The 24,319-nt window shown below is 53.1% G+C and overlaps 4 protein-coding genes and 1 non-coding gene across 5 annotated transcripts; 2 read left to right on the top strand and 3 right to left on the bottom strand.

Moving 5' to 3' along the window:
* Positions 1-76: 76 nt before the first annotated feature.
* Positions 77-4,484, top strand: CTHT_0008320 (suppressor protein spt23-like protein; the record flags this gene model as incomplete). Its single annotated transcript, XM_006691298.1, has 3 exons — positions 77-652; positions 720-4,184; positions 4,254-4,484. 3 exons carry the CDS (start codon positions 77-79, stop codon positions 4,482-4,484), a joined length of 4,272 nt encoding a protein of 1,423 aa, XP_006691361.1.
* Positions 4,485-5,400: 916 nt separating this feature from the next.
* On the top strand, positions 5,401-5,472 carry CTHT_0008310. Its single transcript has one exon. It is a non-coding gene; the product is annotated as a tRNA-Arg (tRNA).
* A 1,195-nt stretch (positions 5,473-6,667) lies between these two features.
* CTHT_0008300 (uncharacterized protein) lies at positions 6,668-8,518 on the bottom strand (the record flags this gene model as incomplete). Its single annotated transcript, XM_006691297.1, has 1 exon — positions 6,668-8,518. One exon carries the CDS (start codon positions 8,516-8,518, stop codon positions 6,668-6,670), a length of 1,851 nt encoding a protein of 616 aa, XP_006691360.1.
* A 2,818-nt stretch (positions 8,519-11,336) lies between these two features.
* On the bottom strand, positions 11,337-13,196 carry CTHT_0008290 (putative vea protein; the record flags this gene model as incomplete). Its single annotated transcript, XM_006691296.1, has 2 exons — positions 11,337-12,949; positions 13,022-13,196. 2 exons carry the CDS (start codon positions 13,194-13,196, stop codon positions 11,337-11,339), a joined length of 1,788 nt encoding a protein of 595 aa, XP_006691359.1.
* An 8,243-nt stretch (positions 13,197-21,439) lies between these two features.
* On the bottom strand, positions 21,440-24,067 carry CTHT_0008280 (uncharacterized protein; the record flags this gene model as incomplete). The annotated part of the gene is made up of 1 exon (XM_006691295.1): positions 21,440-24,067. The coding sequence occupies one exon, from the start codon at positions 24,065-24,067 to the stop codon at positions 21,440-21,442; it is 2,628 nt and encodes an 875-aa protein (XP_006691358.1).
* Positions 24,068-24,319: the final 252 nt, after the last annotated feature.

The raw sequence follows: 24,319 nt of genomic DNA, 5'->3' as shown, positions 1-24,319 counted from the left end.
CAATCTCAAACACACGCTTCGCCAATTCCCAGCCCCTTTGCCGCGACTAGGCTGTTCGTCCCGATCGGCGCCCAACATGCCCGACCCGGACTTCGAATCCCAATTCGACCTCGAGTTCAACGCCGGCATGCTTGCCGGGCATCATCACACGAACGAGTTCATTTTCGATTCTGATGAGGGCAGCCCGCTTCCTAATCGCCCCGCAAGCCCCGGCCTCGACTGCGGCCAGGTCATGAATGGCACACCCGAGGACTACGGCTCACCGTCAGAGGCCCTTGGCCTGACAAGCAACACTAGCTCGCCGCACGATTCCATGTTTGACTCAGAATCATCCAAGAGGACGTCTAGCACAGCGTCCACGAAGTATACTTTTGGCGATATGTCGATGGACGACAACGGCTCAAACAATATGAAGCTCGACTGGAACCTTACCGATGACGATTTCGCAGCCATGATGCAGCCCAGCTTTAATATGCAGGCCTCGTCCTCCGCACCCGCCCAGCAAGATGTGCGCAGTCCAACTGACAGTCCTAGTCCCTTCACCTTCAGCCCAGATGCGACAAATATGCAAGACGCTGCTACAATATCCAAAGCATCACCTCAGAGTGACGCTGGGCTCTCCTTTCAGACTGCTTGCGAGGATGGTGTTGGGGTGAGTGAATCTTTATATATGCCACAGTCTTGTTCTCCTGCCTGCAGCATGCTAACCACTCCAGCAGGCATTTACCTTTCGGTCGCCTGGACCAAGCATGCCGTCGGATGTCTCGACTGCTCCAGGCGCATCATCCTTCTCTCCAGCAGCTTTGTGCCTGCGTCCCTCCCAGTCAATACAGTCCCCTCCTAAATATGAGTTTCGTGGCGCTCAGCAGCCAGCAGCGCCCATTGCTCCGACGATGGCCACCTTCCCCGGCATGCATATTTTTTCCGCTGGTCCCGTGTCCTCCAGCCATTCCTTCTATCAGGACGCGATGAGGATACCTATCGGGCGTTCATACGAACATGACCAATATGGGCCAGGGCCGTATCGGCTGGAGGTCGATGCCAATAACTCCAAATCTCGTGTTGAGACCCAGATCCAGATCCGGCTCCGGCTGTCGCATCTCCCTCCCGGTGTTACAAAACTTCACCTTCCCAAGCACACAATCAGTAAGACCAAGTTATGGGCGAAGCCTCCGGCGCAGCCTTCGCCGGACATGCTTGAGCTGCATACTGTCTTGGTTTGCACCAGCGCGATGCAGGTTCAGAAGCAGAAGGAGGCGGCTTTGCAACGTGCCAAGGCTGCCGCGCGTCTAGTCAGGGCCCCTCCTCCCCCTCCCAACGGCGAAGAGGAGGAGCTAAAACCACAGGACGGAGGGGAAGTCAAGATTTGCGAGCAGTGCATTGGCCGAGAGCGCAAGAGGGCTGGTCGCAAAAAGCTCAAGAACCCTGAGGACGAGTTGGCATGGATTAGCGATGAGCATCGCCGGGTTATTGTCTTTAATACTCATGAGGTCAAAGACTGGGTTTTGCAAAACCCCCCTGAGTGTGGCTCACGGCCCTTCTTCCAGGTCGAAGCTCCTATGAGGATAGCTTGCTACTGCCGACATCATGCTGAGAAGTTGGGATTCCGTATCATCTTTACTCTGACCGACCACCGCGGCGAGATCATTGCCCAGACCCTATCCCCGTCTATCATGATCACCGATGATCACAAGAACACCAGTCCCAAGCCCCAACCAGGCTCGCGCATCCGGAAATTAAGTCCAACAAGGGATGAGATTCCAACGCAAGGTGTCAACGGACTGACCCCTTCGTTAGAGTCCTCTCCTAGCCTTGATCTGCAGGCTGCGAGGCGAAGTTCAGCAGGTGTGCCGCCGATGTCCACGACGTCGTTGGAAACACCCCAGCAACAGCCTGTGTTGGCAGCCGCAGCTCAAGCAGCTAGACCTATATCGCGCCCTCCTTCACCCTCCCTAGCAGGCGGGCCGGCTAAGAGGAGGAAAGCAAATAAGTCAGTCAAGATACCGGGCGACGTGACTATGACACGTCTCGACACTGCTGTACCATCAGGTCATCGTCTCCATCCGTCGATTTCCAGCACTGGGCCGCTGACACCAGCAACCTCGCCGTTTCCTCCAACGCCACCGGCTACATTACCGCAGACTTCCGACATGTCGCTCTTCGGTTCTACTGCCGCCCCCACGGAGACCATGCCAAACCCGTTTGGGAGCGCTTCGCAGACACCCGGGACTGGTAACAGCCAGTTGCTTCTGCCCAACTTGAGCAGGTCCTCCAGCTTCGCAAACATGAACATACCCATGTTCGGTGCCCCTGGACCAGCCCGTCCCAATCCTGTTTCAAGCCCCAACGCCACGAGGCCTGTGCAGGCTACTGCTGGTGCTGCTCCTCCTGCGCCCATTATCGGTCAGCCACGACCACAGCCTCAGGCCCAACCGGTGATTTTCAAGGTCATTCCGGGAGAGGGCCCCATTGCTGGCGGCATAGAAGTCACCCTCATGGGACAGGGTTTCTACAACGGCATGCACGTCATGTTTGGCGATAGGCAGGCTCCTGCGACGACTTTTTGGTCATCGGAATCGCTGGTGTGCCTCCTGCCGCCTGCTGCCCAAGCCGGCATGGTTCCTGTTACTCTCAAGGAACAAAACCCCCAGATGCAAAATGTGGCAACTCAATGGTTCAGATATGTGGATGATACAGAGCAACAGTTGTTGCGCACAGCTTTGATGATTCTCGGCAACAAGATGACGGGCGGATACGAGAATGTTGCTGATTTTGCTCGTCGAATCATCAAGGAGTCTGGAATGAGTTTGCCAACCGGCACAACGGAGATGGGTGCTGAAGGGACGACTACTCGGGCCATTGATAGCTTTGAAAATCACCTGCTCAAGGTGTTGGAGCTCATGGATATCACCAATACGGCCCGGAAGCCGCGACTTAATCTCAGGAGGTCAACCGGGCATACCATGTTGCATTTGGCCTGTATTCTTGGACTTCACCGCTTCGTGGCTGGTTTGCTAGCTCGCGGAGCAAATCCTGATTTGCGAGACAAGGGCGGCTACACAGCTTTGCATTTGGCGGCGCTCCACGATCGTCCTGAGATTGTGCGGATCCTGATCAATCACGGGGCAGACACGACTTTGCGGACGTTATCTGGTCTGACGGCAGCAGATGTTGCCAGGTCAAGGGAATGCTTGCGGCTTATTCTCCGGTTCGAGCAGCATAAACGGACTCAGAGCGGTAGCGTGCCGCACAGCAGAATTGGCAGCGTCACGAGCCTGAGATCTCTCCGGCAAGAAGCCATGGAGTCGTCCGAATCCGAAGCTTCTCCCAGCACATCGAGCGATGAACCCAAGTCCGAGGACGACGGCATTGTCTTCTCCGATGACTCCTCTTCCGAACTCGCCACAGGTCGTGCTGTCAGTGACGAATCTGGACTTCGCATGCGGCGTGGACGAAGCAACGTGAACACTCCACGCGAGAAGAGCCCAGCAGCCCGTCCTCGGCGACGCGGCACCGAAGGTGCTTTTGGCCTTCCTGCTGCGGCCATGAACCTCATCAAGGAACAGGTAGCCGTCCACTTCCAACAGCTGCAGCAGATGATGGTGCCAGGTCTGCAGTACTTGCCGCAGTTCCCTCAACTTCCCCAGTTCTCTCAATTTTCATACCTGCCGCAGATGCCAAACATGCCTCCTTTGCCGGAATATCAGGCCGCTGTTCTCCAACGCCTAGCCGCTATGATCGGTGCCGCCCGTCCTGGGCCCGATCAGCCCGGAGAGCCCACGACCAAGAGTCGGGAAGCCTCATGGGGCTCGTCCGCTGATGCCGATGTTCAGACGCCGCCGCCGGCCTACGATGAATTGTTCCCAGACCAAGCGGGCAATAGTGCCCTTGATACGAAGCGAGCGTCTGTGGCACAAGCAGCTGCTGATGCCGTGGCAGATGCGAAGTGCGCTGCGATGTTTGATCAGCCCGTCACATCGGCAACGACATCAACAACTACTGCTGCAGATCAAAGGGCAGAGGAAGATGACGATGCCGATGATTCAGCTTCGCAGGAGCTTCCTGTTTTGCTGCACGTAGGCCGCAAGAGCGCTATCACTCGAGAGCAACAGGTCACACTGCGACGGGCACACGCCAGAAACCGCAAGAAGCTGGCTTGGGATCGTAATCTATTCTTGATTTGGGTATGCATTTCGCCTCGTACATTTCTCATGCCGTTTATAGCAACTTATTGAGCTGACTCGTGTTTCCAGATTCCTCTCCTCGTACTCATGGTCTGCGTTATGATCTACCACGGCTTGCACGGCTTTATGGGCACTGCGCCTGGTTGGCGCCCTCCCGTCATCTTGCCCGACGCCCTTGTTGCAGGCAAGGAAAGTCAAGGAAACATAGCAAATCCGGCCCTTGATGTTGGCACCGTTGCTGATCTTAGGGCTCCCCAGATGCAAGAGCAGCATGAGGCCGTTCCCATCCTGAACGTCTAACTCGTGCTTCTCGTGGCGCATCTCGGTATTATTTACTTCACTCATTAATAGTGTTATACCTGTTTGCTTGCTGGATGGATGGATTTGCCCTGGTTTTCTCTTCTCTTCTCTGTGTATATTTCGCTGGTAATGTTTTGCGATTGTTTCCAACTGTATGCTATACGGTATGTATGTGGGAACCAGATAGGGATGGTTGTATGTCTTTGGGCGGATCGTTGGTTGAATGGCGGGGATGGAATGATCAGGTATGGAGATGGTGCTTGATAATGCCAGGATCCTTAGAGGGTTGGGCTGGGTGGTTGATGATTGCGAGTGTGGACCGGGATTTTCTTTATAAAAAATTTTTTTATTTTACTTTTTTTTCCATCATTGCCTCTCGTCTTCTTTTTTTCTCGTCCGATTCAAAGTACGAAGATACTTATACATTACATTTATTTTCGAGTAGCAAGAAGGAATGCAGTGGTAGCTCGGTGGGCATGATCCAGTGTCCTCGTTTTTTTTCCATGGCCTTACAGGTTCAGAGATTGTGTAAAGATGACCAGATATCTACATAGTACATGATTGCAAACGCAGTTAGTCATATGACGACCGCATATCCAAGCTATGTGTTGTCTATTTTTGCCAGGCACGGCTCTCAAGATGAGAGCTGCCCAATCCTTCCAACTGATGATCTTGTGTGTGCACAGCACAAACTTCCAAGCTAGGTACTCTAGCAGCTCAACGGCTCCCAGGCCAGGAATAAAGGGCGCCGTTCGGTTTAAGCGACAGAATAGGATGCTCAATGTAGATGTTTCTTCCGGTTCTCCTGAAGTATAGCGAACTGTTAGTAGTAGTACTGTTGTCATCTCACGGGTGTCCTCGCAATGGCTATGCAAGTCAACTTTCCGAACCAACTTCCCCAACAACAAATCAGAGCGGTCCGCTGGCTCAATGGCAGAGCGTCTGACTACGGATCAGGAGGTTCCAGGTTCGACCCCTGGGTGGATCGATACTCTTGCGATATTTTTTAATGGATACATTTCAAAAACACTTTGAACTCTGAGTGATGGGCACATGACTTGAGACTGGGCATCTTGTAGTCTTGTGGTAGCTATAGGGCATAGGCATTTGTTGGTTTGCTTTACTTTTTTTTCTTTTTCCGCCGTATTGCTATCCACTTGTATCCTCGTACCCAGGAATCCGATATGCGCTCCTCAGGAGAGCTCAGGAGAGAGTCAAATCGCAAGGCAAATGGGGGAGTGGCAGTTTGGAACGTACAACCCCAGACGACAATATCGAGGTTCACAAAGCGAGGGCTGACGATAGGTATCGGGTACACTTGACGCATAAAAGAGACATGATCAGACAATGACCGAAAACAACATGTAGTTAGAGCTAGAGGTATCCAGACACAACGATCAGTACAAAAGCGCTGCAGTACATATAAACTCCACCTCGCACGCGATCCAGCGATATATATACAGGTCCCTCCAGTCAAGACTCCCAGATGAATTCGTGATGTCGGTCTTTTCAGGAGAGAATGGCGAGGCAATTGTCAGTGTAGTAGTGTGCAATGAACAAACCGATGTACTGTAACCTCCCGTCCCGATCCCGTCCCGTCCAGTTCCCAGTCCAGCCCAATCAATCCGCGTGTTTTCATTGGTCATGAAAGTCGTCGTCATAAGTCATCATCATCATCATCATCTTTAAGGTCATCAAACTTGGCCACTTGGAGGCGTAAACATGAAGTGTAGAGAAGGGATGGAGGAAGTAGGAGATGGTATCTGTAGAGGGGCATGATGAGTCTCTCACTCGCATCCAATCTCTGAACACCACACCGTCTATGCGAGACCAAGATAACCAAGCCGGGCATAAAAGAGAGTGGAGAAAGAAACAGAACGAATGACTGAGGTGAGTAGATGATAGACAGGATCAAAAGAGAGGGAAAAAAAAAAAACAGCAAAAGAAAAGAGAACGCCAACCCCCAACGCCTTCATTCCAGCCGTTAGCAATACGTCAGTTAATGTTGACGGTCCATTGGAAGATGCCTCCGACCCCTCGGTTTTGTTGTGGGGGGGAGGGGGCATTTTAATACAGCTCTGCTTGAGCCCAAACACAAAATCCACCTTTTGGAGAAAGACAATACATTAACCGCACCATAAGGAATCAAAACGCCTCCAGAAGTGCGAGGAAAGAGAAGACCTTTACCCCCAAACACTAACGGGGATGTTCTCAAGATCGTCGCCCAAACCCGAGTCGCGGTTGTTCCCGCTGTGGTTTCGCCGGTGCGTAACACTATAGGACTTTGTAGCCGTCGCCATCATCGTTGCCGAGTCTTCGCTCCCCACGCTCCTGCCAAACTCCGAAGCAGAAACGTCGTTGCAAAACGAGGGAGGAATGCGCGGCACATGAGAGATGCCGTGATTCGGATCCGGCACGATGCTCAGCGTTTTGTGGATCTCCTGATCCCCTGGTTGCTGCTGCTGCTGCTGCTGCTGTTGTTGTTGTTGCTGGATGCGTTCGTAGAAAGAGCTACCCTGGCTGTGGCTGCGGGATGTGAGGAATGACAGAGGAGGAGGGGTAACTTTGCGGCGGCCGCGGCGTTCTGGCGACGGCGCATGCAACATGGGGACTGGCGGAGGTTCTGGAATACGTGGGGGATCGATCATCATGACGTCCTCCGCATCTTGTGGTTGGTAAGGCTCGACTGCGGGCGTGGGCTCGCGCTGGCGTCGTCCCAGGCTCCAAATGCCGCGGTGCTTGAACAGTTTATTTTTGAAGGTAGTCGTCGATGTAGTAGTTATGATAGTAGGGAGAGAGTCCTCCGTGGCAGCAGTCATTATGGACGGCGCACGGCCACCGAAGGCCGAGAAGGTCGGGGAGATGGGCGAGCGGGGATAAGAAGAGGTTGACGCCCGCGGCCGACCGCTATGGTAGGTGCAGGAAGTGTATTGCGCACGATGCTGCTGCTGCTGCTGCTGCTCTTGTCGTTGTAGTTGTTGTTGCTGTTGCTGTTGCTGTTGCTGGCTCGAGAGGGCAGTTAGATCTAGCGACAGACGAGAGGCAGAGCGGCGTAGCTTCTTGACAAGCTTGCGCGCAGCACCCTCGGTGTCCATGGGAGGAAGTTCACGAGATGCCAGCCGTTTTGCCGATCGTGATGGCGAGGTCGATTTTGATGTGGCGCTCGACGAAGGGCGAGGTAGTAGTGAAAACGGGAATGGGATATCGTCAGTCATGTCCACATCGTTCAGCATCTGTTCTTGATATTGCTGCCGTTGAGCAGCCAGGCGGTCTGCAAACGACTTGGTTTCAGTCATCGCTGGAGCAGGTACACTCGTCCCAGTCGACGTCGACTGCGGCATAGGATGTCGTCCACCACGGATTGCATGAGCGTCGAAGAAGCCCGACGCGACCAGGTTTCGATAACTCTCCAGCACCTCTTCGCGGGTGGGGTATTGGTCTCCGATAAGGGAAGCCTTCGCTTTCCCGACGTCTTTCTCTTTCTCCTTACTGCCATTGCCGTTGCCGTTGCCGCTGCCGCTGACCACACCCACCATCCGCCCAATGCTTCCAGATGATTTACTCCCCCTTAGCCCACCCAAGCCTGCTAGACCGAACTTCTCGCGCGCTGCACCCCAAAGCAGAGAGAGCGAGCTCGTCTTCTTGTGGACCTGCTGGCGACCGCCGCTGGACCAGCAGATTGCGACACTCTTGGGACGTCGCAGCTTGTGTTTATCGCTCTTGCTGCTGCGGCTCCCTAAGGCCAGAGCAGCGTTGAGTTCAGCATCATAGTCGCACATAACCCCGTCACCGAGAAAGTCGGGAGGAGGAGCGGTTGAAACGCGGTCGTTCATGGACCCTTCAACAAAACGGCTCTGTCCGGGTTGAAGCGGCGGCCGGTGCCGCGGGGGACGGGGGCCGCTCTCGTTCGTCTGAGGCTCGCATTGGTGTGCTTGCTCATCATATTGCGACTGGAATTGCTCGCAGTCTTGTTGCAAGCCGCAATGACTACAGTCATCACAGTCGCTGTTGGAGGGAGGGCCGGGGGGAGGCATCGTTTGGGTTCTCTGACGACGGATGATGGGTGTCGCGGGTTGTGCAGGAGGAGGAGACGATTCGGGGCGGCATATGTAAGCAAGCACCAAGTTACCTTAGATATTTATTTGGGTTGCCAAGTGATCGTCTCTGTGTTGTCTTTTGTTGTCGATAAGCCGCGGTATGTTTTGTGCTGCCGGCCGTCGTCACTGCAACCACACTGTTCAGGTTCTCCAATCGCAGGCAGAACTACCCGATAAGTGCGGTGTCGCTGCGTTTACCGCGGAAGGACCTGTGGTGATTAACGGAGAACGATGGTGCAGTTTTGTTTACTTGTATTTCGGCGATGCATATGCGGGCGGGCGCCCACCCAATCTCTTATCGTTTGTCTTTTTTTTTTTTGACGGAAGCAAGGTTGAGTCAATACTAACACGTCTCTGATGTATGCAGAAGGGGAGGAAGCTGGCTGGAGAGAAGAGAGTTGGAGCTAGGTCAGAGAGAGAGATGGGGATCGCGACCCGAGACGTTGAGAAAGGCGGTATCGACCCTCGGAAGCAGGGGAAAGGGAGAAAGGGGTGGGGGGGGGGGCTGGCAAAACCCTGGGCTGCCGTTATTGACATTCTAGGTTCTCTTCTGGGCGTCTCGGCCGCTTGGCTTGATCAATCACCCGCCCACGGCATCCACTTCACTGCACCGGGCAACCGGACAGAGCGGCCCGCTTTTGGAAAAGACCCAGATGGGTTGTAACGTGACAACGGTCCCTTGGCAGTTGTAAACCAATCAAATTGACTCTGCAATCTGCACACCAAACTTCGATCGATCCTGGGTCAATCTCCACCGTTGCAACTTTGGCGACCCTGCACCAGTCCCTCTTCGTTGGCGCCCTCCACCAGCGTGTCGCGCTTCGTGCGTGTGTTGTGTCTGTGTGTCTGTTCTGTTGGTATGTCTGTGTGGTTGGTCAGAGCACGGGGCTTTACCGCTGCTGCTGTAAAACTCTTTTTCATCCTACTGAGTACCTACCTACCTACCTTATATACAAGGTAAAAGGTAAGGGAGGTACCTGACAATCCACACGGAATATGTCATGCAGCACGATCTATTGGTATAAAGCTTGGAACTTAGGGTTCTGTCCAAGGTACAGGGTTCGATATCCTCCATACTGTTGTTGATGCTACACTACTTGTACATAGGTAGCTCTCCCGATTCTCCTTCAAACACTTCCTGTGTAGCAAGTGAGAACAAAATCGGGCAGAGCTGTCACCCCCAACAGATTGATTTCCATCGATAACTATAGAGGTTCATCAGGTCTCCATCATGACATCCTCCAGCATTGCATGTCGTCGAATCGAGTCGTCTCATAGCTATTGTAACGATCCAGACAGACCTCCTGAGATGGGTTCGATGGTTGCCAGGCTGCTGGATTGTGAGAGACAGGAGTTCTCACACAACCAAAGCGGCCGTTGTGGTCACCAGTTGGTAAGCAACCGTTGTATTGCTGACTAGAGAGTTTCTTGGGCCAGATGGCCCTACTTGGAATCTATATACATCTCATGCACTCTTGTGGCTTCTTCCTCAACAGCAGAGATTGCTGAGAGTTAACATTCTTGGGTATTGAGGAACACTTTTCCAATGTTCGGTTGTTGGGGACGGATATCCGGATTTGATGGGTCACAGATCCCTTCTACTCCGATCAGTGAGTTGCACGGAAGCTGCTCTCCCAGATAGAGTCATTGTTGGTCGTGACAGCTATCTAGGTAAATGAGACTAGACATTCAATGGCGTGTTGGGTCTAGAAGACACCGAAGAGGGTATTGGTAAGCAGTTTGATACCTATGGGTATTGGTATTAAGAAAGACCAGTCCAATATATGGTTAGACAAGTCCACTACAAGAGACGAAAGAAAAAAAAAAAAAAAGTTAAAAAGGAATGACTCAGGTCGGCTGCGTGGTAGTGCTATCCGCCCATCAGCCTCTATCAGTTTCGCTTCTTCCCCATCTCTTTGATAGTTAGTACCATCTTCCCACCCTCGTTCCCAGCCCAATCCATAGCCCAATCCCCAATGCTGTTCTTTCTCCTCATCACTAGGATGGATATCAAGCTCAAACCTAACACTAAACTTTCTTCCCATCAAGGTCAACTCCTGGCCATCCCGACTCAGTCCTGGGCCGTCCAGCGTTCATCCAGGGGACATCAGGATCTCAAAGATGAGCAAAGCGAGGCAATGCACACACGCGCCCTGGCAGTCGATAGGAAGGGAAGTAAAAGGAGTTAAGACGACTCAACTAAAGTATGATATCAGAGCTAGCGAGTTGCAGAACCGAGCTAAGCGCGCACCCGAATTGCGCGGGAGACCCGTTGAGAACCTGGAACCCGGAAAAGAACCCTGGACTCCCGAAACCCCCAACCAACCCAACCAGCGTGCTCATAGTATCGATGGTATATACACACACACAGTTGCCTTGTTGAGGCAACAGCAGGGGGAGGAAAAAAAATCAATGGAAGGTAGGGAGCGATGCCTGCCGTCCATGTCTGAGATCTGGGGGTCAAACAAAAACTTTACGAACCAAGAGGAAATGACTTAAAACTTCGAAAAAAAATGTGCAAGATGGCGGAGAGACAGAAAACTAAACCCAGACCAAATCAAGCGCAAACCGATAGATCGATAATGAAGGAATAAAAAAAAGGAACGGCGCAGACTGACGGAAAACCCCATATCCCAGAGACAGGGAAAGGGAAAAAAGAAAAAGGAAAAACAAGTGTTTGCATCTTCCCAAAACTACTTCGCAGCAGTTCGACATCTCGGTACCCTTAGCCAAAACTTAATTCAACCAGACACATTTACAAAGCAAACCGGGTCGCATCATTCAACTTCAGCGCATCCTTTCTATGACCGTTGGCGCGCTCGAACCACATAGGGCTAGCATTGCCAGTATACTCGGAGGGCAGGTCATCAGCCGCGCCCTTCTCGCGCTGGCCGTCCTGGTAGCGTTGGACGGCAGGCTGAGCGAAGGTTTCATCACGCGCACGCTTCGAGCCAGCAAGTGGCGGAGGGGGAGGAAGGGTGAGCGGGTTGATGGGACCGGCTGACAGGCTGGGAGGCCGGGGAACAGCAGCCAGAGTTGCCGGAGACGGGAGAGTCGGGCGCGGCCGCGAGTTCGAGATACGGCTGGTATCAATCGGAGGAAGCATGACCTTGTTCTCTTTGGTCGACGGCTGGAGCGGCGCGAGCGATGCGTGATGCTGAGTAGGAGTAGCCAAGGGGGGAGGAGGAGGAGGAGTGTGCTGCGACACAGTGCCAGGCGACGGCGCGAACTGCGAGATATTGTTGATAGGAGGAAGAGTGCATGATTGAGAAGGCGGGCGGCTGTGCTCCGAGGGCTGGCTGCCCTCCCGACGCAGGATGGGGGTCGTGGCCGGAGGAGCAGGTTGGTAAGACGGACCCGGAGTGCGCTCACGACTATACGAACGCGCAGGGGCCGAAGGGGGCGGCGGCGGTGGAGGAGGGTTAGCATAGGACGGCGGAGGTTGATAGTGAGTGCCAACCGGCGACTGCGGAACAGACTGTGCTTGCGAATAGCTTTGCTGAGGCTGGCCAGGATACTGCGAGTTGGAATTGGTAAGGAACTGAAGATGACGACCAGCCGGGCCGGAGTTCTGCTGAGAATACTGAGGAGGGGGCGGGGGCGGAGGAGCATGATATTCGTGCATGGACGGGCGACGATGCGGTTCGGCCGGATACGGAGTGCGCTCTTGACTGCCGCTCATGGACCTCGCGCGTTCATGATACTCAGTACGTGCTCCCTCAGGCGTGGCCGTCCTCCTGTCATTCCTGTACTGGCCATCCTCGTTATTGCGGTTAGAGCCCTTGTTGTCGCGGCGACGCATGCGCACATCACGACGGATGCGAACGCGGCAGCCCTGCTCAGCAACTACACGGCTGAGCTGGGTGCTCTCGGCCAGGCCGGGGAACTTCTTCGCACTGTAGACAATGAACTCGGCCGACTTGACTTCCATGCGCCAATCGAACGACTCGACGGCAGCCGGATGGTTCATGTCGCTGATGGGCGCGAAGATGAGGTCCGCATTGCACGCATCCTTGTCCTTGTCTTTCTCTTCCTTTGTCTGTTCGTAGAGGTTAAAGCTCAGCCTGTAGCGGCCCTCGTGCCTGACGGAAAGGTCAGGAAACAGGAAGTAGCCCGCCTCGATGGGACGGTCCAGATAGGCCATGCCAGATACAGGCATGCCGGTGAGGACGGGAACATTGGCAGGCGGAGCAGGGGCGCCACGCGGGTGAGCCATCAGGCGAGCGTGCTCAAGGGTGGCATAGAGGAAGAAGTTGGCATTGTAGTGGAAGGTGATATCCTTTTGCTGAGCCTCCTGCCATGTTGCGCCCTCGAAGATGCGCAGCTCCACGACCGGAGGAGGATCAACGGGGCGACGATCAGCAGACGCTGCGATGCTGTTAGAATCACACAACTACTTCAAAAAAAATTAAATTAGTTCTAGAGATGCCCGGTACTTACACTTCGGGCCGGAACCGCAGGCTCTGGCGCGCTCGGGCTGCTGGATGACCTTGAGGGAATACCACAGTCTGCGGCCGCCCTTGGTCTCGCGGGAGATGACCGCGGGCTCGATCACGGCGCCAGTGGTGTCGACCTGGACGGAGTGGTTAGGTGCTGCAGCAATTGGCGCACCCATCTTGGCTCGTTTCGCTCGATGTTCTTGGCTCGATTGCTCGATACGGATGAGATCAAGGAAACGAATGACGTTGAAAAGCGGATTGGAATTAAGAGATGCAGAAATGTGACCAGATTCGAGGAGTGATAAAATGGATCAGTAGGCAAGACAAAAAGAAAGATTGGAGATTGCGCAGAATCGTTCCCAGGGTCACACGCGATGGATGTCTTGTCGTGCAATGGGCTCGGCCTCGATCCCAATCAATCAAATCAATAAAATCTCGATTGAGCAGCCAAACGACCCAAATTCGATCCCGCTTGCGTCGTGTTCTGCGGCTCGTGGCGTGCGTCGCTGCAGTCGCTGGCGTGGTCTTCGAGAAAACCGCAAAACCAAATATAGCAGTCTTGTCGGTCGGCTCGAAGCAGGAGGGTGAAGGCAGGATAGGGTCCCAGGCCTAGCTCGTTTCCCAGAAACCAGAGTGACGGGACTCGTAGGTGGAACAGCACAGCACGGTCGGACCCGGTACTCTGTTACCTGTTGGGTTTATTTTTTTTTTTTTTTGCCTATAGGGCGGAGTCAGGATGTCGACGAGTGGCCGTTTCGCAGCGTTTGCTGGCTTGCCTGTTCGTCTCAGCGTGGCGGGGAACAGCTGGTTTCGCTGTGGTGATGGCAGCTGGAGAGCTCAAGGTTGTGCGGGAGCTCGACGAGCTTGATGGGAGAGGTTGTATAGAGGTGAAGGTATGATGGGTAGGTAGGTGACCTTAGCGGCGATGGCAATGGTCCGTCTTGTCCCTTTCTCTTCTTCGTCTTCTTTCCTTTTTTACCCTCTTTTTTTTTTCTTTCCAGGCGATTGCTGGATGAGGTCGTCGATTCAAGCGGCCGCGTCTCCTCGCGGTCCCGTCGTTCGCGGGCTGTGGAGAGTAAGAGGAGGGAGAGTGGAAACGGGATGGAAGAGAGAGAAAAGTGCAACGGAGGAAACCCAGCCCCAGCTGCAGCAGAGCAAGACTGGACACACAGCGGACACAGCAGACCACGACACACAGCACCAGGGCACAGCCCACAAGGGGAGGGGGCGCGGCCGCCTAGAGCCTGATGGATCCTGAGACCCTCCCGCCCGGCACCGGGGTAGGGGAGCACCCGAGCATTGGACACCGGAGACTGGGGAGAGGACTCGAGGCCAGGGCGCCAAGCCCATGGCAAGGGGGGGTCCGAAAAGGGAACGCATACAACCTGGCGCTCGAACCAGGGAGCCGCTGAAAAAATGAGCGCAGGCGCCATGTCACAGCTCTTGCATGGTCAGTCGCATCTGGGGTGGAGGCTCTTCCCCGCCGACCAACCCCCCCAGCAAGCGACCCAGAGAGCAGCTATGGTTCCGCTTCCAGGGCCGCGGACAGTCGGACCTGATTGGCACGGTGCCACCAGCCATTGGACTGGGCTCATCCACCACTCACCAGGACTCGGCTCTACCGGCAACGTCCGTTCTGATTGGCCACAGGTGTTCCCGGCACAGCGGGAGCAACGCCCGTCAGCGGCTCAACACAGTGCAGCAGCACCGTGGGGCAAATTTTATGTGGGCTCTGTTGCCTATCCGGGCCTAATGACCATTCTCCGCCACTGGTGCCATCGAGCTCCTGCAGCTTGGGCGGCTTCCCATTGGTCAGATATCGTTCGCGACCCCCACTTTTTTCGATCCAACGTTGAGGTTCTGGTGGGCTGGCGCACCACTGGCCCGCTGCTCACCCTGGCTCTGGTCGCGACCACGGAACTTGGACCTCTTGCACGAACCATGGATCTTTCGAGCCGGATGTGCTCCAGTGGAGATTACCTGCCACCGTTGCGATTCTTCCCATGCCGCTTGCGTGATGGCGAGGGGATCGCTGGCTGAGATGTCCGGCGGCTGGCAGCAAGCAAACGACAGACATCCGGAGAATGGAATTCGAAAAGGAAATCGAAACTAACGACCATTGAGAGAATCATTGGGGAAGAAAATGGATACAGATGTGTAATCTTACTGGTGTATGGAGTATCGCTTATTGATGATGAATAATAGCAGGCGTTGCGCTCAGCTGTCTCACCGACCGACCGTCCTTGACTCCTCGCTGCCTGCCGCTCGCCCCCGTTTCTCTCGCATTCCCAATCGGACAATACCGGCCGCCATATTGTTTTTTTTTTTGGGGGGGGGGGGGCGGCCAAGAAAAATGAAAAAAAGAAAAAAAAAGAAAAAGCCAGCGAGTGAAGAAACATGTGCACCAAGGTGTACGTTGGATGTGTGTCTGCTCTGGCACGAGCCAAAGAACGGCCATTGTTGGCTTCCAAAGCTTCTGTGTAGCGTTCCATTTCTCTTCAAATCTCGCCTGCTTTGTGACATAAAAGTACGTACATCCATACACCTCACTTTACAGCCCATCTCGCTTGTGGTGATGACTCTTAATGAACAACACCCATTATCGCTTCGGTTCTTGGCCCCGAATCTCTTCCCGGAAACAGCCAATCTACCGGTATTCATTCTTGGTTTCTTTTCATCAATTTGTTCCACGTTCCTGTTGAGCCTTGTTCTGTATATCTTCCTGTATCGGAAACTTCACCACGTTCTCAGTGACACGTCTGCTTTGCTTTTGGCTCCTTATCGGCACGTGGCCAGAGACTCATCTTCGTGGCAGCAAGTCAGGTTGCGTAGATCCCCAACCCAGCACCATGTGCACATCCACCAGCCCAGCACAGTGCAGGACTGGCGCTGCGCTAGCTAAGTTGCCAAAAATGTGAGATCATGCCCTCCCAACAAATACCTATCCTTACCTACGCTACTTTGTATGTAGGCTAAACGCTCATTTTTATTCGGCGGCACGAGAGCATGAATGCGGCACTGGAACTGTGAAAATTGCTATAAGGTGAACCCAAGTCGTGATTTTGGTTTCTGTTAGCTCTATTATGCGATTAGATAAAGTCGTGACGAATTGCTTAATGAACGCCGCACTCGGCTCTGGTGATTGATTCAACAATGGGCTGTTCGGGGACTTAAGCAAACCCGGCTTTGTTGCTTGTTGTGGCCACGGCACCGGCAACAGGGTTCTGGGTCTTCCATGTAACAATGCAGGAGGGTGATATGCTGGCCACAGCCCCACACAGCCTGGCAGTGGCACTGGCTCCGGTCATCAGAAAGAAACCCGGAAGCTTTTTTTCGACCTGCCAGAACAAAGGGTGGAAGCACTGACCACCTTCCCTCATTGACAGCACACGGTCCCATGCACACACACACACCTTCCAGACAAGGGGAGCCGTCAAATGGGTTGTGGTGTTGCCAAGAGATCACCTATCAGCTGCAGATCGCACTGTGCAAACGGTCGGTGGACAACTCGCGGCGGGATTGTTTTGCTGGACCCAAAACCCGTAAAACCAGTGGCCATCCCATGACCCAAGATCCACGATGCTTTGTATATATATATCAAAAAACAAAAAAAAAAAAAGGTTCCCAATCCTCCTGCTTCATCACTGCTCACAGGCAGTGACTCTCATCTGTAATCCGCTCAGATCTTACCGCCGGTGTGCAAACTAAAATGATGAAGTCGGCCAAGCCAGGAGAAGCAAGCAAGCAACGGCACAGAAAGAACGAGATACGGATCCGACCGGCTTGCCGAGGAGGGTGCCCTTCCTTTTCGGACTCCTCCCCAGGTCACGGTCGGAAAAGGCTCAGAAAATCTCCGACTCCCGTTTCAAACATGGCCAACCGATCGCATGATGGCAAACGAATACCGGCATCGGGACTCCGACTTGCAAGGGCCGGTCCGTGTTGCGTGCTCCCATCTTTTCGGACCCCTTGAGCTTGGAGTCAGACGCTGAGCTGATGGGCTTTTTTTGTTCAAGATCCCGTCCCACGTTACTAAACCGAAAAAAAAAAAAATAAAATACCTACATATGAGTCTATGATAAGCATGCCTGTCCGTTCCTTAATATCTATGATCTGGCACTGCCTGCTCGTGTCGGCTATTAAAGGCATATATGGCTTCCCATATACTATTGTACAGTACACATTCAGAGCGGCTTTTGCTGTAAGCGGTGCTTTTCTGTTTCAGGAACCGGGCTGCTCCGAGATCCCCGACCTTTCGTCAAAGGCCCGTTATCGCATAAGCACTTGCTTTAAACCGTAAGCCAAAGCATCTTGGTATCGAAAAAAGCTCAGTTTCCCTTACACCACAGCAGACAAGAGTGAAGAGATTTTGTTTTTCTTTTTTTTTGGTGGCTCTGTATATCCCGGAAAACAAAAAAAAAAAAACTGGTGTATACGAGACAAGAGCGCCAGCTACCCTGCTTTGACCGCAGTGTACGTACATAGTGTTGTGCGTACAATGCCCACTTTGTACTTGCACATGCAGCCCTCCTGGCGCGCGGTGTTGCCGGCCTGATCTCATCTGATCTGATCTTTAGATCTGATCTCCTCGATGAAACGTGAGAGCTTAGCCTGCTCCCAAACCCCATCCCATCCGAAAGGGCAACAGAAGGGAGGGTCAATCTTCAGCCCTCCAAAGGCATGTCTCTGTTATGCCGAGCGGCCAGTAAGGATGGCCATGGCCTCCTATGTACACTATAAGTAGGAACAGCACGCTTCATGGTCGTTGTGCGCTTGGCATCCACCAAGCTGAGTCCAGCTTTCTATTTCTGTATACCTACTCACTTGAACAGTATCTTGTATCTGCTGTTGAGAATCAGCAAACATGCTGAGGAAGCTAAAAAAGGAGCCACAGAGCCCCAGGCACAGTCTTTCTGCTGCAGGATGCACGTACTTGCTTTGCTATGCTTTACTACTACATTTCCCCGACGTTACAGGTGGTCTCCCTTCTCTGCATGCCTACCACACAGTATGTGCTCTTCCACTGTAGACATCCGGATTGCTCTGTGGTTGGCCGGCAGGAATCAACACGGTCTCGTAGAACACGTCCCAGCCGTCCTCTTCTTCTCGTGGAAGTTGTGGGATCCTGATAAGAGTGACACACAAGCACACACAAGAAGCACAGTGGGCAAACAGTCCCGTCAACAGGTTTCGTTTCATTTACTTTTCCCTTTTTTTTAAAAAAAAGTCGGGCTTTAGTTCTATGCCCACGTGCTTGTTAACAGGCAGGCAATCCTGTACAGGACAAACTCATGGCTGGTAGCTGGTTACTATTCCTTTTAAAGAGATCTATGTTTCCTGGGTGCGTCTATAGTTCGGAAAAAAAAAAAAAAAAAACTTCGGATACCGATTACCGAAGTACATAGGTAAGGAGGTCCCTGGTGGGGGCGAACTCAGCTGGGATGTGGAAATCTCGAGGAGGGTACAAACGAAGCCTTAAATCTCAAAGGCAAAAAAAAAAAAAAAAAAAAAAAAAAAAAGAAATGGGAATCTGATCAAACTCTGGTCAAATTAGGCCTCACATCCACTGGCAGCATTTTGCCGTTATCCAGGTTAAGAACTCGCTCCACATGCTCTGATGACCGGCTTCTTCTGTAAAAACATGGTTGGAATGCTTTCCCATCCCCAATTTCCTTGCTCCTCAAGATACTCTCGTCTTCATACACAGTAGTGCAGTTAGTGTTAGTACGTGATATCGGCTTCACTAGCTTGTATAGCTAAACTAGTCTCTGGCAAAAGAAATTGCTTCAACCTAACTGACTCCCCAGAGTTTGCAAATTGACCGACAATATTCTTTCACCTTTCACCGTGACAACGCCAAGATCCACAACGTGAAACTCAGCGAGCAACTGCTGCAGTGCTAGTCTGTACTTCGTGATCTCCATAACTGTGTTTGCCTGTTTCGTCTGTAGCATTGACCAATGAGAAGCATCCAAGCATCCTGTGCACAAACCGATGGGTGCATTCTCCAGGGACATATCCGATCCCGTCTCAAGATGCTGGAGCTACGTGCTCCTCTTGTGTGATAGCGTCGCTCAGCGAGACCGCAGCATTGAGTGACAACTCATGCCCTCGCCATCTAGCCATGCATGCCCAGCGCTTGTTGGATTCTCACCCATTAGTTGCATGAGCCGCAAGAACGGCATTTTGATTCCTTTCCGTCTTGGGCTTAACCCCCCCATCTGGCAGAACACTATCACGCCCATATTCGGATGTCTGGATGGACACAGCTTGTAGTCATCTTCCATTGGACCCCAACAGCATCTACCGTTTTGCAGATGCTGCTTTTTTGCTTGCCTGCCCTTTCTCACTCACACACACTCTCTCTATTTCATCCTCTCACCAGGCTACATACTAAGTAGTCATCCGGCCGTCAGCACGTCATTCACTCAGTCCTGACCGCGCAGGCACCCGCTCCGGAAGATCCGTAAGAGGATCTGATCTGGTTGTTGGATGGTGGGCCAAACCTGTTGCTTCAGCAGGGCGCTATGCCAAAGGAAGCAAGGCCTCAGAGGCAGGCCCAACAGCCCACATTTCTCAGCCAGGTGTCGGATATTGTCGCACGTTAGTCATAAATTACTTGACCCTGGACCAAGGATTCGGGTGCGTGTATGTGTCGGGCGAATAGAGCAACACCGGATGTATGCAGTAGGTGTCTCTCTGACAGCCAGCTAGAGGACGGCGTAAGGTCATGGTCGTACACACATGCTTTTTGTGTCCGGTGACTTAAGAGTTCTCGTCCTTTTCGTGTGTGCCGTGCATCCGTGTGTCCGTGTTACCAACGGGTTGTTTCAGGCAAGGTGCGAATGGAGACATATGTGATCTTGGGCTCTAATCGAGAGACTGGTGCTGGGGGGGTTTGTATCTAATATATACGGTAGAGTCTTAGAAGCTCTGCCATGGATTCTATGTTTACACGGCACGCAGGATATGTATTGAGTTCACTGAACTCTCCCTCCTTGGAATCATTCATTTCAAATAGTGTGAGTTCATAACTGATGTGTCTATGGAGGTGAAGGGTGGTGTGTGTGTGTGACACGGCCTAACCTCGGAGACGACGGGGTCTTCATACCTCTTTATGTGGCTGTGAGTTTGTCATATATAGCGACAAACTGGAATTTGAATTCCATGTAGCACGTTACTTGAAAGTTCTACTGCAGATTTCTATCGACCACAGACTCTCCCCCCCCCGGCCCTTTACAGAAAAGGTTCAGAAACAGGTAAGAGGCTGGCAAGCTTCTAGGATGATGAAACTCTGGAACGCGACTACCTATATTTTGTGATTCTTTTTCATCAGGCTGTCAAGAAAAACATTACAGCAGGAACCGCCAAACTCTGACACATTTGACACATTATACAAGGGTGTACTCAAAGATGGCTTCTCGAAGGACTTTTATGCTCCGCCTCTTGCCCGTCAGGCCACCTCTCAGCAGCCTGTTCACCAAGCAGGAAAAAAAAGTTCATACGCATGATGAGGTGTGTATAGCATAAGCAGTTCCCACGGTGATCAAGGTTTCCGTGCTCACAGATGAATAATAGCAATAAGCACGGCGATCATATGTGCCACACCTGACAGCTGACCCCCGATAGGTAGCTATGTAGTGTGCGTGTTGCCTTGAGCAACCACACCATTTATCCCGATGTTCTTTCCTAGTTCCTTCTTGTATCTGATGTTACACATTACAGTAATGCTCAGCTCAGAATTTGACGAACTGTGATATGGAAGTTCTGGGTGTAGAGTATGTAACTTCCTTTATCCTACCTTACCCCCGTGCTTCTTTTTTGTTTTATTCTTTTACTTTTTTTAATTCTTTTTCATTTCATATTATTTATTCTGTTAAGTTTCTCTTATGCTACCTTGCTATTCTTGCATTTTTTTTCTTCAAGTCCTCCCTCGTACAACCGGTTTTGTACTGAGCTGAGCTTTATATCATGCTAAAGGAAGTAGTTCACCTAGACCACACAGATTGCACTGGCATAGAGTCTGAGCACGTGTTGATAGAGTCCGGGCTGTTCAGCTACCAAGATCACCTTGATAAGCAGGAAATCCAAAAAAAAAAAAAAGATTCCAAAAAAAAAAAAAGCTTAACCTCGCTTAGAATTGACGGAAGCCTATCAACCTCCCTGCCAAAGCCCATCAACCTCTCTGCCAAACCCGAGCCCATATCCTAGTCTGTTGCCCCAGTCCTAGCCATGTTGAATATCACCTACCATGCGTACATCTAAGCCCACGAAGCATAAAGTTAAAACATGAATGTGTCATGGAAAGCCAATTACTATGTCATGAAAGCGGACGCTCCTCCCCAAAACCCCCACCCCCTCCCCCCTCCCTTTTTACGACACAATCTCCTTCAGTCTTGGTATACCCAAGCCCTCCTCCTCAAACCTTTAAATCAACCACCTCGGAGCTCACATTTCCTAACCCTCTAATTCCGCCAACAACACCCTCCTCACCCCCCGCAAATACCCTCTTCCACGCTATAACCAAGTTCACCACCAGGGCTACCATCAAGGCCCCACTGACCACCAAAGGCCCAACCACAAAATCAAAATCTCTACCACTTCTCATAATAATCATCTCCCGCCTCTTCTCTAACACCCAATAACTCCATCCGGCGGCAAAAGCCGCCACGCCCAAGAACGCGACGCCCATCGCCTGAGTGAGCAAGTCGCCCTTGCCGCCGTGTTGGGCCCCGCCGGCCGAGTACAAGCTGACTGCCAAACCGCCCAGCAGCACGCTGATGTGGGCCCACTTGAGGAAGGTTCGCTCGTTGGCGAGCCATACCTTGGGCTCGATCTGCAAGGGGCCGGAGTTCTTGAGCCATTCCTCCGGCTCGGTGACGCCGGGGGGCAGGGGCAAAGAGGCGAGGGAAGCGCGGCGACGGGACTCGGCTTGCGATTGGGGAGGGCCACCGGCGGATTGGGAGATTCGGCGGAAGCGGGAATATTTAGTGAGGGATGTGAAGGAGGGGAAGAGGGTGCCGTAGTTGAGAAGAGTGTTTCCCTGGCGTCGTTGACGCTTGGACTGGGTCTGGGTCAGGGGCTGGTCCTCGGTAGGCTCGCCCTCCTCTTCTTCCTGTTCCTCAGCGCGACCAGGTCCAGCACCGGTCATGCTGTTGGAAAGGAAGGTGGCCGATGGGGGAGTCTTGGGAGTAGATTCAGCAGCTAGGCGCCCCTCGAGATAGGACTTAGCGACAGGCGAACTGCGAGAGAGCCTGCGGGCAGCGGCAGATGCAGAAGTAGCAGCAGCGATCTTGCCGCCTAGCAAGCTGCCGACAGCCTGCTCGTTTTCGGCCTGACGAGCGCGGCGCTCTTCTTCCTCTTCAAAGGCGACCTGGGGATCTTTACGGATGTCGGTGTCAAGGTCACTCAGCCAAAACGGTAGGCGATTGACGTAGTCCTCGAACAGCGAAGCGGTGCCGTGGACAAACTTGGAGAAGCGCGGGCACGGGTGAACCAGGTGCGAATGCATCAGGTCCTGGACCCATGCAATTCGCCGGTTGCCACGCCCGGCGTCTTCACGCAGCTTGATCTCAAGCACGGCGTAGGGAAAGTGGGACACCTCGCTCTGGTTGATGTTGTGGAAGGGGTAGGTCATGTTGGCGTTGTCGATGTCCAGGCGATGCCACTCGCGCGGGTTGCGGCACGGGCGGTCGCGATCCAGAGTGTCCTCGCGGATGAAGACGATGTCGGTGTCGATCAGAATGCGGACACGGTCGTCACCCGGCTTCTGGAAGGCCGTTCGCACATAGTTGGCACGCACGACCGGTTCCAGCTTGTTCTCGCGGACAAACTCGCTGATGGCATCGGCAGTGGATCGGAAGGCGGCAATCTCTTCGGGCGACCGACCCTGTCGCTCCATTTTCTGGATCGACTTTTCCATGTGGTACTCGCCGTCCAGAAACGGTTTGACGTACTTCTCCTTGATGGCAAAGCGGCGCTCTTCGCTGGTGCCGTTAGCGTGCAGCAGTTTGTGCTCGAGCACGATCTCGGGCCGGTCGCGCAACTGGCCATACCAGCGCAGACGCAGCGAAGACACGTCCGTTTCGCGCTCGACCTTGCGCGAGTATAGGTCGAACTTGTGGTTGTCGAAGTAGAGCGAGGTGATGCGTGGGTCCTCCTGCTGCACCTCGACGTCCTTAACCGATTTGTCGCTGTACACCAGCGCGGGCAGCTGGCGCAGGATGTAGGTCTTGAGCTCGAGAAGGTTGTCGGGATGGACCCAAAACTTGTGGGCAGTGTAGCGCTCGCCATTGTGTGTCTCGGACTGGCTGTCCGGGTCGGCCGGAGGGAAGGACTCGGGCCCGGCGCTGGGCTCGTCCTCGAGCTGCTGGCGGATGGCAAAGTACATGAGTGACAGCTTGGTCAGCAGCGGTGAGTAGGCTTGTTCTGAGTTGAAGGGCCGCTTGGCCAGGCTGAGCTGCATCAGCGGACGGATCTTGTAGCGGTCGCCGCGTTTCCGGTCGTGCTTCTTGACGATCTTGAGGAAGCCGGTGTAGTTGAGGCTGCTGTACTTCTTGAGCTCCTTGACCTCGTTGGTGATGCTATCGAGCTCTGCCTCTAGGTCACGCAGACGCTGTATCTCTGCATCGCTCTTCTTTCGCGGCTTGGGTGCTTCTTCTTCTGCTTCCCCCTCATCTCTGCCCTTTCCCTTGTCCCTGCCCCCACCCTCTTCTTCTCCCTCTCCTTCTCTATCTCTCTGTTCCTTATGATGTTTTTCTGTCTCAGCGCCCCCGCCGCGGGAACTCGGCAGCTCCTTGAGGCGGGCAAAAGCGTCATCGACGCGGCGGCGTAGATCCTCGACCTTGTCGGCTTGGAACTTGGCGACCTTTTCGAGCTGGATGTTGAAGACCTCGTCGCAGAAGCGGTTCTCGTCGTCCTCGGTCCACGGCTCATCCTCGTCGTCGGGGCGGTCCTCGCGCAGGATGCTCTTGAGAAGGGCATAGTCTATGTACTGGTCCTTCCATGGCCCGTACATGGACTGCTTCAGCGTCTTCCCGAAGCGCATCTTGGCGGTTACTGTATGTCTCGTATGCTATATACCGTCTAATCGATAAGGATTATGATAGAAGAAAGCATAAAGATGGGAAACTTGATCTGTAATTGAACGGCAGATGGGAGACAAGAGATGGTGAAGGGTGACGAGCTCCCGTAGTTGTTGTTGTTGTTGCTGCTGCTGCTGCTGCTGCTGCTGCTGCTGCTGCTGCTGTTATTGTTGTTGTTGTTGTTGTTGTTGTTGTTGTTGTTGTTGGAGGAGGAG

Source organism: Thermochaetoides thermophila (assembly GCF_000221225.1).
Source record: "Thermochaetoides thermophila DSM 1495 unplaced genomic scaffold scf7180000011812, whole genome shotgun sequence".
Lineage (NCBI taxonomy): Eukaryota > Fungi > Ascomycota > Sordariomycetes > Sordariales > Chaetomiaceae > Thermochaetoides > Thermochaetoides thermophila.
The sequence above is the reverse complement of the archived record's forward strand: the minus strand, read 5'-3'. Positions and strand labels throughout refer to the sequence as shown.